Genomic DNA, 14,500 nt, shown 5'->3' with positions numbered 1-14,500 from the left:
CCAGTCAATACCTATTCAAGTAGCAGATTTGTTAGATCTGGATACTTAGCAGAACACAGCAAACAAATTAAGAATAAAGACACCTGGTCAGGAATCGCTACCCTTCTTCCACAAGCAAGTATCAGGATTCAATTTTTTCTGACTCGTAGCTGAAATTTACGGATAGCCTGCTCCGAATCGTACTAGGCCGAGCCGGAATAGAGATGGACCGTGGTTTTGTGCGGATACTATTATCATCAGTAAGGTGCAACACATGTGATGGCTGGATCCACCACAGGAAAAGTAGAAATTGCTTACGCCTTCCCAGCCTTAAGGACTGAAGAGTGGATTATGTGGGCGCATGTTGCATGAATCAATCCTCATTAGCGTCAAGAACCACCCCGCCACCAACAACACCCCTTCCATCCCCTCCATGGCCAAACTCACAACCTCGGCTAAAACAACAGTCACTGCCCTCTGCCTCGCCACCGCGGGGCCTACAACAATGACAGAATATGACTACGCAACCACGGCTAACTACCCCGTCATTCACACCGCCCCTTCCACCCTCACCATCTCTTTCAGTGTCCTACTCTAGGGTAACGCAATAATCATTGCCCAATGCCACCCACCGCAGGTCCTACCACAACGTCGTAACTTAACACACATGTCAACAATTCCATGGCAGCCAATTGTACGTACCAGACTGACCAGATGGAGTCCTTCATTGGCACGGGCTGCCGCCTCTGTGTGCAACACATCGCTACAACAATAACCGCACATATCTGCCGCGGTCAGAATACGAAACGGTCTCATAAACGTACTGTCCTCGTTGCTCACGACTTGTCAAAAGCACTTAACACGGTTCACCACACCACTCTGTTCAATGACCACATTGAATCTGATCTTCGTAACTCGACAAATAGGTGGGTTGGGAACTATATGTGCGGCCAGAAATCATGTGTAGAGTTCAGGAATGCTAAGTTGAAACGACTGCAATGGCAGTCGCGGACAATCAGCGGCATCGAGCGGAGAGTCTCTGAGCGGCCGGGCGCCACCGGCTCTTGCACAAATACTGAGTACCCATGCTGCGATATGACAAGGCGGGTTATTGGCGCCTTTAAATATCCAATGACCACCCTGTTCCCGCAGCGATGGGTCCTTTGGACCGGAACGAGCTTGCTCACCTACAGGAAATTAACGAGAATCGCCTTCTCTATGAGAAAATGTGGCTACAACAACAACAAAGATCTGCGAAAGACCAAGGAACAGGAATAGAGTTCTCAAATATTTGGCCGGCAGCACCTGGGGCATGAGCGAGAAAAAACTTTTGACGATCAATAAGGCGATAAAGCGACCGGTGATAAACTATGCGGTCCCGGTATGGATCGCGGGGTGTGCCAAACACTCTGGCGAAACCTGTCAGAATGGGGCACTAAAGACCATTACGGGATGCCTCCAAATGGGGAGCACCGACCATTTACACGAGGAGACTAAGATCCATAGGGTTAAGGACTGGCCCCAACTCCCAGAAACAAGAAGAACATTTTCTGGATGATAAGAACACAGTCTCTCAACACCTCACAGTTCCGTTTACAACTGCCTCATATAAAATGGGTCTACAGAATATCCACCAAGATGCAGTAACTAGTGCGTTCTTATCGTACCGACAGAGTACCATTGCTTACGGCGGGAAAGACCTGCCCAGAACTGTTCTGCCCCAACTGAGGTCTGGAAGGTGTAACAGACTGAACTCGTTTCGTTCAAGATTAGATCTATTACAAAAATCTGCCCTGAGTGTGACACTGATCGACCTATAGACGGCTTCGGCATACTCTACAGACCCGATTGCTTGAATTAAACTATAGCGACATACAATGACAAACTATTGCGCACTCTATTAGAAATGCCGAAAAATTCCTTACATGTGTACAAAACACCTCCCTCAAGGAACTCATGGTACAACTAGGAGTGCCACTGTAGCCAGAAATGCGGCATATGGAGCATTCATGTCAAGATCCAAGCGAATACGAGACATTGAAAAGGAAACGTCTATACGGTAGAAAGAATAGGGACATGAAAAGATATGAGTGTGAGCAAATTGAAACTCTAAAGGGACGGAATGAAGTCAGTCAATTCTACCAAATTCTGTAGTGGCAAATCTCGGAATAGGTACATAAATGCTTATGATATGGATAGAACATTTTTTGCAGCTGCCGACATCGCCATAGTCGCAGCGACGAGGATAACCCAAAATGAATCCTTGATGATAGCATAGCATTGACCCGGCTAAAGAGCAACAAGGCAGCAAGAGCCGATTGGTTACCAGCAGAACTCTTTAAGACCGCATGCTTCACTCAGATACACATCTGCATCAGCTTGATGAAAATCTAAAGTCATGGAAATAGTTGGACTTTATCAATACGGGTTAAGAATTGGCAAATCCACCATCCATTAAGGCAGCAGTTGCCGAAGGGTTACCAGTGCAAATTGGTCCATGAACATTCCATTAAGGAACAGTCGCAAACCGTAGCTCGGAGGTTGGACATGCTAACCTATGGACATGCCTATGATGCTGAAAGCCTGGGTTCGAATCCTGGCGAGAATATCATAAAAAGTTTTCAGCCGTGTTTATCCCCTCCCAAAGTTGGCGACATTTGTGAGGTACTTTGCCATGCAGAATTTTTCCCCAAGGAGTTGTCGCACTGCGGCAACTCGTTCGTACTCGGCTATAAATAGGAGGTCTCTTATCATTGAGCTTAAACTTGAATCGGACAGAATTTATTCATATGTGAGAAGTTTGCCCCTGTTGCCGATGGGTTACCAACTAAACTATTTAGGACCGAAGGCGACATGCTGATAAGGCTTATGTATCAGCTCGATTAAGATCAAAGTCATCGAGATAATTGGACCTTGTCAACACGGCCTTAGTAAATACACCATCCATCAAAGCAGCAGGAGCCGAAGAGTCACGAGCTGAACTATTTATGACCGAAGGCGACATGCTGATAAAACATATGCATCAGCTTAATTAAAATCTAAAGTCTTAAAGAATTTTGGCATTTTCTTTAACACAATATCTTACCATAACATCATCGCTCAGCTTATCAAAACCCAATTTCTCGAAGGCTTTGTCATCGGGAACAAAGAATGTGTAATTCGCTCCTGAGACATGTGGGGCAATTTCAGCATTATTTAAAAATCTGCAACAAAAGATAAACCACGGCATAAATCAAATGTGAGACAACAACAACCACAGCCACAATCATAAATTGCAGGATAAACAAAGTAGAAATGCATACCTGGTGATTTGTGTAAATCTGGGATCTCGTTCCAACGCCAAGAAGGAATGCGATAGAAATTGAGCGCCAAACCAAGGGAACGCCAGCAAGGGTGGGGTCTCTTTATCCTTGTGCATCTGTGGGTGGGTGGGATGATAGAGGGTGAGGCATGGATTGGATTACAAAGAACAAAACACAATCATTTATAATGTTAATCTGTAAATGGCCATTCCTAACACACCATTTACCTGATGCAATTTGGACACAACAGCCTCAGAGACAAACAGTACTTCGGTTATGATAAACACTTGATTGCCATTGGACAATGTATAATCGGACATTATGGAAACATTGTTGACGGTGGGTGCAGCTGCAACAAAGAAGCAAAACATAAATTAGGGATTATTATTGCAGAGCAGAGAAAGAACCATCATAACAACAAACCAACCAGGGCAACCTTTGCATAGGGAGCTATAGAAGGCCACTCGTCTGTCTGTCTGTGTTCTTTCATTATTAATATGTACTTACGTTGTCCCCTAAACAGAACACTCTCACCACCCATGGTGCGTACTGCCATTTGGTCCATGTTCTTTAGTTCATTCATACGCAAAGGCTTTTGGGTGGGCAAGAAATGATTGCGCAACACACTCTCCGTAAACTCTTGCACACTGAAGGGATAAAAGCCCCAGTCGATGGGATGCCAGCGCTGGAAGGCATTGTCGGTGGGTATGAGTATTGTGTAAGAACCATCGTCCATTATCTGGGTGAGATTGCTTTTCGAAAGGAAATGCTGGAAAACTTTTGTACCACTTTTCATGCTGCCAAGGAAGGACATTAGTGGGCTGGCCTTTGACTCCTTAAGGATCGGTTCATTCTTTGTGTGGGCAATATTGCCGGTGGAATTGCGCATCTCCAAACGTTGTGGTTCGTTATAGCGACTGCAAAAGAAAACTTGGGACATTAGAACAACACTCACTCGCTATACATGCAACTCAAAAGGGGCAAAGCTAACACAATTATTTTTGCAGTGGAAGTTTAAAAGCTTGTTTCAAGACAACATTTATCAATGGCCAATATTGTAGCTTATGGTTGGCACCACAAATTTCTAAGTAACTAGAGGAAGAAAAACTTTAAATGCCACTTTGCAGTTTTGAAAGGATGTGGTAGAATATAGTATTTTTAAAGAGGAGCAGTTAAGATTTACTAAATTTCGCATCTGTAACAGTTGGGTTAAAGTCGTACTATAGACTATTTTAGGTAGCGACAGACGAAGGCCCTGGTGGGTATCAAACCCATGAACCCCTCAATGGTGATTCAAGCTACCGGGATTGTTAGGTTTGGTTGAAAATAAGTTCAGGATGTTAATTTGCCACATGCAACTATGAACATACGCCTAGGTAGTTGCCTCGAAAAACAAAATCTAAGTCAGGAATTCTGTGCTACTCACATTATCCCTAATTATTTTTCATATCTGTGGAGGCTACAAATATTGTTAGGTGCAAAAAATTTGTTGCATGTGTTAAGGGGACATATGAAATGTTTAAGTTGACATATCTTGTTATACCCACCACCATAGGATGGGGGTATACTAATCTTGTAATACGGTTTGTAACACCTTGAAATATTCGTCTGAGACCCTATAATATATATATATATATATATATATATATATATATATATATATTATAGCTCCCATATAAACCGATCTCTCGATTTGACTTCTTGAGTCCTTACAAGCCGCAATTTTTGTCCGATTTGGTTGAAATTTTGCACGTAGTGTTCTGTTATAATTTCAAACAACTGTGCCAACTACGGTTCGAATCGGTCTATAACATGACATAGCTCCCAAATAAACCGATCTCCCGATTTGACTTCTTGAGCCCCCGGAAGTCGCAATTTTTGTCCGATTTGGCTATAGAGTTCGGTTATGGCTTTCAACAACTGTGCCAAGTACGGTTTAAATCGGTCTATTACCTGATATAGCTTCCATGTAAACCCCATTTGACTTCTTCAGCCCTTATAAGCCGCAATTCTTGTTCGATTCGAATATTCCCGAAACCTGCCGGGTCTGCCAAAAGGCGCCCGGACAACCTAGGTCCTTGCACACGATCACGCTAACACCTCAGCTCTTACCGTTCCAAATTTCAAAGAGATATCTCTATCCGTTTTCACATTGCATATTTTTTACTATTTTTTTTTCGTTTTTCTCCCACGGTGCTATGTCTCATCATCTTTTCCACATGCCCAACATATGCTATCAATTGTCGCACCTATTTTGGATAAGTGAGCTCGTGGTCCTATGTGTTCTGGTATGATATCGAAATATGGTTAACCCGAAGCAAGTAAGAAGAAGGTGAGTTCTTCTTCTCAAGATCCAGATCTCTTCATAGGATTTTTGTCGTCCTACCGACCGTTCCGTAATTCCACGTTTGTCGTCCACACCTTTAACTCAGACTGCGTCGACTCAAAAGGCTTCGGGTTAACCATGTTTATTGACGGCTGTACTTTGTACTTTGGCTTTCACTGCCAAATCGTCTGCTCTTTCATTCCCCCTTACTCCCTTATGGCCTGGCACCCAAATGATAAAGGCGTTAATCTCCTTCTTGCACTCCACGACTGTTCGTGACCTTACATCCCTAGTTGTTATTGTCCTGATGGTCAGTTTACTGTCCGTAAAGATGTTCACACTTGACGTCCTCGCGTTAACACCATACCACCTCACGACTTCCGTGATAGTCTGGATCTCCATCTGTTCAGACAGTTGAAAATAGAAGTCAGTCTCTGGATTCTCAATGTAGACCCCAGGTTCTCTCTGTCCTCTAGTTTTGATCATTCTGTGCAGTATGATTTTCCAGATGACAATATCAGAGCTCCGTCAATCCAAGACTGTGCCTCTGGTAGCAACTGCCGTCAATAAACTTGGTTAACCCGAAGATTTTCGGGTCGACGCAGTCAGAGTTAAGGGCGTGGGCGATGAATGCGCATGCAACACTGTGGAATATCGAAATGGTCGGTAGGATGGCGAAAATCCTATGGGGGAATCCAGATCGTGAGAAGAAGCTATTACAGAAGGAAGTAAGAAGGGGGTAGTATAGCTATTGGTATCATGACGTGACACATAGGACTACGAGTTCAGTTATGTCAAATTGGTGCTACAAGTCATAGCATATGTAAGGCATGCGGGGAAGATGATGAGACGTTGTAGCATTTCCTTTGTTATTGTATTGTCTTCGGGTCAAACAGATACCGGCACATAGGGGATACTGTACCAGACATGAACCAACATAGGGGAGTGTCATGGAAAGCAATTAAGGATTATGTAAGTAGCACGGAACTCTTAACTTAAATTTTCTTTTTCGAGGTTACTTTTTTGTATTTAGAGCGCACAACAAGCCGAGAACCAGTTAGATGTATGTCCATAGTGGCATGTGACGGATTAACATCCGCACCCTCTTTTCAACCTAACCTAACCTAGGCTCCTCGATATCCCTGTTCAAACGGCCCAGGTCGATAACGACGATAACGACGGCCCAGATTTAGATAAAGCAGACATATATACCGATCTCCTGATTTGAGGTTCTAGGATCATAAAAGGTGAATTTGTTAACCAATTTTGCGGAAATAAGGAACAATGAGTTGCGTAAGACCTCTCGACAATCGTACCGCGTATGGTTAAGATCCGTCTGTATTTCGATATAACTGACATATAGACCACCGGTCTTTCAATTTAAGGTGTTGGGCCCATAATAACCGCATTTATTTTCCGATTTCTCTGAAATTTGGTATAGCGACTTGTGTTAGGCTTCTCAACATCCCTGTTTAATACGGTCCAGATCGGTCCACACTGATATACCGATCTCCCGATTTAAAGTTTTAGTTCCATAAAAGGTGAATTTACTAACCGATTTCGCTGAAATTTAGCACAATGAGTTCTGTTAGACCCTCCTACAGACTATGGTCAAAATTGTGCTACAGTTGGATATATCTGCCATATATTCCGATCTACCCATTTCATTTCTTGGATTTCGCTGAAATTTAACACAGTGGGCTGTGTTAGTCTCTTCGATATTCGTGTTCAATATGGTTCGGTCTATATTGGGATATATCTTTCCTTAGGTCCATAAAAGATGAATTTTTACCCGATGAATTTGGTGCATAAATTTGAGGTTAACATATATAATATGACGGCCCGGTCGAACATAATGCTTTTTATTATTTTACCTTACATATTTTATTTCACTTTATTTTGTTTATTTGGGAAAACATCTGTGAATATATAAGCATCATCCAGTTAAGACCATTTTGGTCTAACCACTGCATTCAAAATTGGTTTGTGACGTCTTATAAAAAATGAATTATAGCGCAGTATTTCCTCCTTTCCCCCAATCAGAACTTCTTGGCCAATAAAAGCTTGTGGCCAAATAAAACTTCAAACTCAATTTAACACAGGAAAACAAACTACCAGCACTTAACTACATACAAAACTTACATATTGCTGCCCTCCTGTATGTTCCGCTTCGAGTATGGTGATTTGCGATCGCCCAAATAACCATCAATGGCCAATGCTATCAAATTGTCATTGATGCGTACACGATGCAATATCTGGAAACCATTCAGCAACCACACCACACCACTGCTATTGGGCGATTTCTCCACTTTGCGAAAGACAATTTTGTGGCCATTGCCGTTGCCATAGGATGAGGATGCGGTGGAAGAATCTTCATCGGCATAATTGTCGAAGGCTCGCCCCGGCACCATGTGCTCCAACATGAATTCTTTGAGGCGCGGTTTCTCAATGGTGCGCACATCGATTTTCGGTATAATTAAGGTGAACGGTATATCTGAAAGTATCAATTAAAAGAAAACAAGAAAACGCATTAACTATTAATTGTAGCCGTGGGCAATAGCGACAACTGCAAGGGACCGCAACTACATGGCCAAGGCCATTGACGTTAATATGCACTTATGTACGGATGTGCTCGAAAATAAATTGCAATTAAAATGTGGCCTGCCATAAGAGGTTTCATTATTTTCATTATTTGTGGTGTAAATAAAATTACAAATTAAAATTTGTTGTAGGGTTATGATGAAGGAATGCAAACTAAATGAGGTAAAATAGATGTTGTGGCTAAGATTACACTTGGATTTGCGCTAAGGGGAAAAACTGCATTTGAAAGGAAACAAGTAAAGGTTAAAAGGAAAAACTGTGGAAAAAGGGTCTTTGAGAAATTGGATTGGTTTTAAGATGAAAAAAAGCGTACTAAGTTCGGCCAGGACGAATATTATATACCCTCCACCAAGGATCGCATTTGTCAAGTTCTGTGTCCGGTATTTTTTTATAGGGAAGGAAAGGATAATGGAAAGGAATTGCTATGCTATTAGCGCTATATCAGGTTATAGTCCGATTCGGACCATACGTGATTTAGAACCCATTGTGCAAAATTTCAGCCAATTCGGATATGAATTGCACCCTGTAGGTGCTCTAGAGGTAAAATCAGGATATCGGTTTATATGGGAGCTATATCAGGCTATAGACATATATTACGTATATTGAAGGTCATGAAAGAAGAGACTGTCCAAAATATCATCCAAATTGGATAAGAATTTTCCCCTCTAGAGCCTCATGAAGTATAACCGAGATCGGTTTATATGAAGCTATCTCAGTTAATAATCCGATTTAGACCATATTAGCACACATGTTAAAAGTCAAAACAAACTTGCCCTTCATGGAAAATTTCAGCCAAATCGGATTATAATTGCGCCTTCTATAGGCTCAAGAAGTCAAGATCCCAGATCGGATCGGTTTATATAGCAGCTATATCAGGTTATAAACCGATTTAGGCGATATATAGCTCAGTTGTTGAAAGACTTAATAAAACACCTCATGCACAATTTTAGCCAAGAAGTCAAGATCCCTAATCGGTTTATATGGCAGCTATATCAAAACATGGACCGATATGGCCCATTTGCAATCCCAACCGGCCGATACTAATAGGAAGTATTTGTGCAAAATTTCAAGCGCCTAGCTTTACTCCTAGCTTTACTGAAAGTAAGCGTGCTTTCGACCGACGGACGTACATAAATAAGTGGACTTAGAATGGCAAGACGATCTAGTATATAAAGGGTGATTTTTTAGCTAATATATTTTTAGCAACACAGGTTTAAACAAGTAATAAGGCGTTAAGTTCGGCCGGGCCGAACTTTGGATACCCACCACCTCGGGTATATATGTGAACCACATTTCCAGTGAAAAATGCATACCTTATGCCCCATAGCAACTCTATAGATATCATTCGATTTAGACCAAATGCTTATAAGTACAAGTCATTGTTCAACCGAGAGATCGGTCTATATGGCAGCTATATCCAAATCTGGACCGATCTGAGCCAAATTGAAGACAAATATCGAAGGGCCCAACACAAGTTATTGTCCCAAATTTCGGTGACATCGGACAATAAATGCGCTTTTTATGGGCCCAAAACCTTAAATCGAGAGATCGGTCTGTATGGCAGCTATATCCAAATCTGAACCGATCAGGGCCAAATAGAAGAAAGATGTCGAAGGGCCTAAGGCAAATCACTGTCCCAAATTTCAGCAAAATCGGATAATAAATGTGGCTTAAGACCATAAATCGGAGGATCGGTCTATATGGCAGCTATATCCAAATTTGGACCGATCTGGGCCAAATTGACGAAGGATGTCGAAGGGCTCAACGCAACTCACTGTCCCAAATTTCAGCAAAATCAGATAATAAATTTGGCTTTTATGGGCCTAAGACCATAAATCGGAGGATCGGTCTATATGGCAGCTATATCCAAATTTGGACCGATCTGGGCCAAATTGACGAAGAATGTTGAAGGGCCTAACACAACTCACTGTCCCAAATTTCAGCAAAATCGGATAATAAATGTGGCTTTTATGGGCCTAAGCCCATAAATCGGAGGATCGGTCTATATGGCAGCTATATCCAAATCTGGACCGATCTGGGCCAAATTGACGAAGGATGTCGAAGGTCCCAACGCAACTCACTGTCCCAAATTTCAGCAAAATCGGATAATAAATGTGGCTTTTATGGGCCTAAGACCCTAAATCGGCGGATCGGTCTATATGGGGGCTATATCAAGATATAGTCCGATATAGCCCATCTTCGAACTTAACCTGCTTATGGGCAAAAAAAGAATCTGTGCAAAATTTCAGCTCAATATCTCAATTTTGAAAGACTGTAGCGTGATTTCAACAGACTGACGGACGGACATGTCTAGATCGTCTTAGATTTTTACGCTGATCAAGAATATATATACTTTATAGGGTCGGAAATGGATATTTCGATGTGTTGCAAACGGAATGACAAAATTAATATACCCCCATCCTTCGGTGGTGGGTATAAAAACTCACGCACGTTTCGTGTTTTGTTTCACTATCAAACATCTTCAGTTTGGTCTGTAATTTAACCGTGAATCGTCTTACAAACGAACAATGCTTGCAAATTATTGAATTTTATTATCAAAATGGAGTGAAGATCAGACAGAAGCATTGCAGGAGCTACCCGTGCATTCAGATAAATTCACAGTATGGTGCAGTTTATGGGCTGGTGTCATCATTGGACCGTACTTCTTCAAAGATGATGACGTAACTGTGAATGGTGATCGCTGTCGTGAGATGATATCCAACTTTTTTTTCCCAAAATGCAAGAGCTTGACTTGCATGAAATGTAGTTTAAACAAGACGGTGCCATATGTCACTCAGCACGCGTAACAATGGACTTATCAAGAGGCGAGTTCGGTAAACATTTTATTTCACGTTCGGGACTGGTCAATTCACCGCCTAGATAGTGAGATTTAACGCCTTTAGACGTTTTTTTTTTGTGAGGCTATGTTAAAGTTCATCGCTGTCGTGAGATGATATCCAACTTTTTTTTCCCAAAATGCAAGAGCTTGACTTGCATGAAATGTAGTTTAAACAAGACGGTGCCATATGTCACTCAGCACGCGTAACAATGGACTTATCAAGAGGCGAGTTCGGTAAACATTTTATTTCACGTTCGGGACTGGTCAATTCACCGCCTAGATAGTGAGATTTAACGCCTTTAGACGTTTTTTTTTTGTGAGGCTATGTTAAAGTTCATCGCTGTCGTGAGATGATATCCAACTTTTTTTTCCCAAAATGCAAGAGCTTGACTTGCATGAAATGTAGTTTAAACAAGACGGTGCCATATGTCACTCAGCACGCGTAACAATGGACTTATCAAGAGGCGAGTTCGGTAAACATTTTATTTCACGTTCGGGACTGGTCAATTCACCGCCTAGATAGTGAGATTTAACGCCTTTAGACGTTTTTTTTTGTGAGGCTATGTTAAAGTTCATCTCTATACAGACAAGCCTGCTTCAATTGACGTATTGGAAGGCAACATTAAAGCATCTATTCGTGAGATACAGGCCGAAATGTTGGAAATACAAATTTCATGCCTATTTCTGAATTTTAGGTTTTTTTTTGTGAAAAACTTTTCTATAGTTCTTAAAAAATCACCCTTTATATACTTTATGGGCCATTGGATTAATATTTCGAGGTAGATTTCCGCCTGCAGGACCGTTTTATGGTCAGGCTTTCTAAAACAGATCTCAATCCCTCGGTTCTCAATGTAGACCCCCAGGCCCACTCTGTCCTCTAGCTTTGAAACATCCGTGTAACATGATCTTCCAGATGGCAATAAGAGGGTTCCGTCAGTCCAAGACTGTGCCGCTGGCAGCAGTGCCTCGCACTCGACCTCAAGTGTCGTCTCAGGTTTACAATCGGAAACCTCTTCCCTTCCTTCCAGATTCTGCTGTCTCCGTGAGTCCCGTCGTATTTTTATGACAGATAACGCAGGTCCTCGGCCGAGTACCAGTGTTGGCATAGAATAATTGCTAGTTGATATGGTTCAGTCCAGAAACTTTGTTCCGTGTCGTTTATGGCTCTGAATTAAGGCAATAAGAATCTTGCTTTTGCTTTTTCTCCATCAAAGCGTAAGTAGCTGTCTCGTTCCGGTGGAGGTTTATCTGGATGACCTCGAACATTGGTCCTCAAATAGATGGGCATCTTGGAAGTGGGTCTCATTCTCTGCTTCCTGTTCTTTAGGCTGCATTGAGTTCCGTCACTGCACTGCCTGATGTTTTAATATTAGGATCTTTGCCTATCTTAGTCTTCCGTAACTTCAGAAAGTCGGTAATGGTTCCATCATCGGGTCCCTGTTCATTAGGCTGTATTGGTTAACATTTTTCCTTTCCCCCACAGATTGAATTCTGTGGAAAGTTCTCTCAAAATCTTAGCTTTTGTTGTTGTGATGTAGCCTTGGGTTATACAATTACTATATAAAGGGTGATTTTTTTGAGGTTAGGATTTTCATGCATTAGTATTTGACAGATCACGTGGGATTTCAGACATGGTGTCAAAGAGAAAGATGCTCAGTATGCTTTGACATTTCATCATGAATAGACTTACTAACGAGCAACGCTTGCAAATCATTGAATTTTATTACCAAAATCAGTGTTCGGTTCGAAATGTGTTCATTCACCGTAACGTTGCGTCCAACAGCATCTTTGAAAAAATACGGTCCAATGATTCCACCAGCGTACAAACCACACCAAACAGTGCATTTTTCGGGATGCATGGGCAGTTCTTGAACGGCTTCTGGTTGCTCTTCACTCCAAATGCGGCAATTTTGCTTATTTACGTAGCCATTCAACCAGAAATGAGCCTCATCGCTGAACAAAATTTGTCAAAATTTGAACACATTTCGAACCGAACACTGATTTTGGTAATAAAATTCAATGATTTGCAAACGTTGCTCGTTAGTAAGTCTATTCATGATGAAATGTCAAAGCATACTGAGCATCTTTCTCTTTGACACCATGTCTGAAATCCCACGTGATCTGTCAAATACTAATGCATGAAAATCCTAACCTCAAAAAAATCACCCTTTACCACTACTCTGATATAGGTTATTTTAACTTAATGCATTTGTATACACCGTAGCGCAGAGGTTAGCACGTCCGCCTTTAACGCTGAACTCCTGAGTTCGAATCCTGGCTAGACCATCAGAAAAAAATTTTTAACGGTGGTTTTCGCCTCCTAATGCTGGCAACATTTGTGAGGTACTATGCCATGTAAAACTTCTCTCCAAAGAGGTGACGCACTGCGGCACGCCGTTCGGACTCGGCTATAAAAACGAGGCCCCTTATCATTGAGCTTAAAACTTGAATCGGACTGCACTCAATGATATGTGAGAAATTTGCCCCTGTGCCTTAGAGGAATGTTCATGGGCAAAATTTGTAAATATTTGCATTTGTATGTGTAAATCGACTCAGAATCGATATCTGCCTTGTGCGTCTGTTTTTTCGGAATTTTCTGACGATCATTTTCAAATTTGGCATATGCTTTTCTTCGGCCTAGAGACGAAGTATTTTAAAACTGGAAAAATCGGTTCAGATTTGGATAAAGCTCCCACACTCAGTGATGGTTTCAGGGAGGGTACAAAAACCTGCACTAAATTGAAACGCCACTCATATGTTGCATATTGTAAACATTACAGACGTTAAGCCTTCCAAACAATTAACCATAACCATCGTAACATAGTTCACATTACACTTAAATGTTGCCATAATGTGTTGGCAGCCAACTTTTGGCCAACCAATTCTCACAGTTGCCCACATTCATAACAACAAGCCACTATGTACTAGTTATGTTGTTGATACGTGTCTCAAGTGTTTGGCCCAAGTACATACACATGTATGTGCATGGGGTCCTAGCCACAACCACTGCCATGGTGGATATTTTAATTAATTAATATTCTTCGCGCATAACAGGTGTGTTCTAATATAAAACACATTCTTGAGGCTTGCGATTCCTCTTCTTTCATGCCCCTATCTTTTTGGGAGGGGGCCATATAGTGTCTGTTCATGGACATTCTATATACGAGTATTTCGAGAGCTCTTTTTTTTTTGGTTATATCATTCCAGTTCCCTACATAAAAACAATGATGGACAAAAAACTTATTTTGCAAAAACATTTATGTTCCCAGCTCATTGTTGTTACTTACTTTGGGTTGGGTTGGAAGAGTACGTGCAGTGAGTGGGTCGATTTCTTCATAGATCTTTTAATTGCTATTCGCAGCACATATGGCCATACGGCATGCTTGAATACCTGAATAATTTGGACAAAACCACCAACAAATATTATCGCTCTTCTTATTAATAGATTGGAAC

The 14,500-nt window shown here is 41.6% G+C and overlaps 1 protein-coding gene across 4 annotated transcripts in view; it reads right to left on the bottom strand.

Annotated features, from left to right (window-relative positions):
- The window catches only part of LOC106084900 (uncharacterized), a 45,920-nt gene that overhangs the window by 1,828 nt on the left and 29,592 nt on the right, over positions 1-14,500 (bottom strand). For all 4 annotated transcript variants that reach the window (XM_013248864.2, XM_013248863.2, XM_013248862.2 and 1 more), the window contains exons 3-7: positions 7,750-8,101; positions 3,789-4,198; positions 3,509-3,630; positions 3,282-3,397; positions 3,065-3,182 (exon numbers count right to left, since the gene is read on the bottom strand). In XM_013248864.2, the coding sequence (XP_013104318.1) occupies positions 3,065-3,182; positions 3,282-3,397; positions 3,509-3,630; positions 3,789-4,198; positions 7,750-8,101 (1,118 nt within the window). The remainder of the gene's footprint in view (positions 1-3,064; positions 3,183-3,281; positions 3,398-3,508; positions 3,631-3,788; positions 4,199-7,749; positions 8,102-14,500) is intronic.

The sequence above is a fragment of the Stomoxys calcitrans genome, chromosome 3 (assembly GCF_963082655.1).
Source record: "Stomoxys calcitrans chromosome 3, idStoCalc2.1, whole genome shotgun sequence".
Classification (NCBI taxonomy): domain Eukaryota; kingdom Metazoa; phylum Arthropoda; class Insecta; order Diptera; family Muscidae; genus Stomoxys; species Stomoxys calcitrans.
Note: the sequence above shows the minus strand (reverse complement) of the source record. Positions and strands in the feature narration are given on the sequence as shown.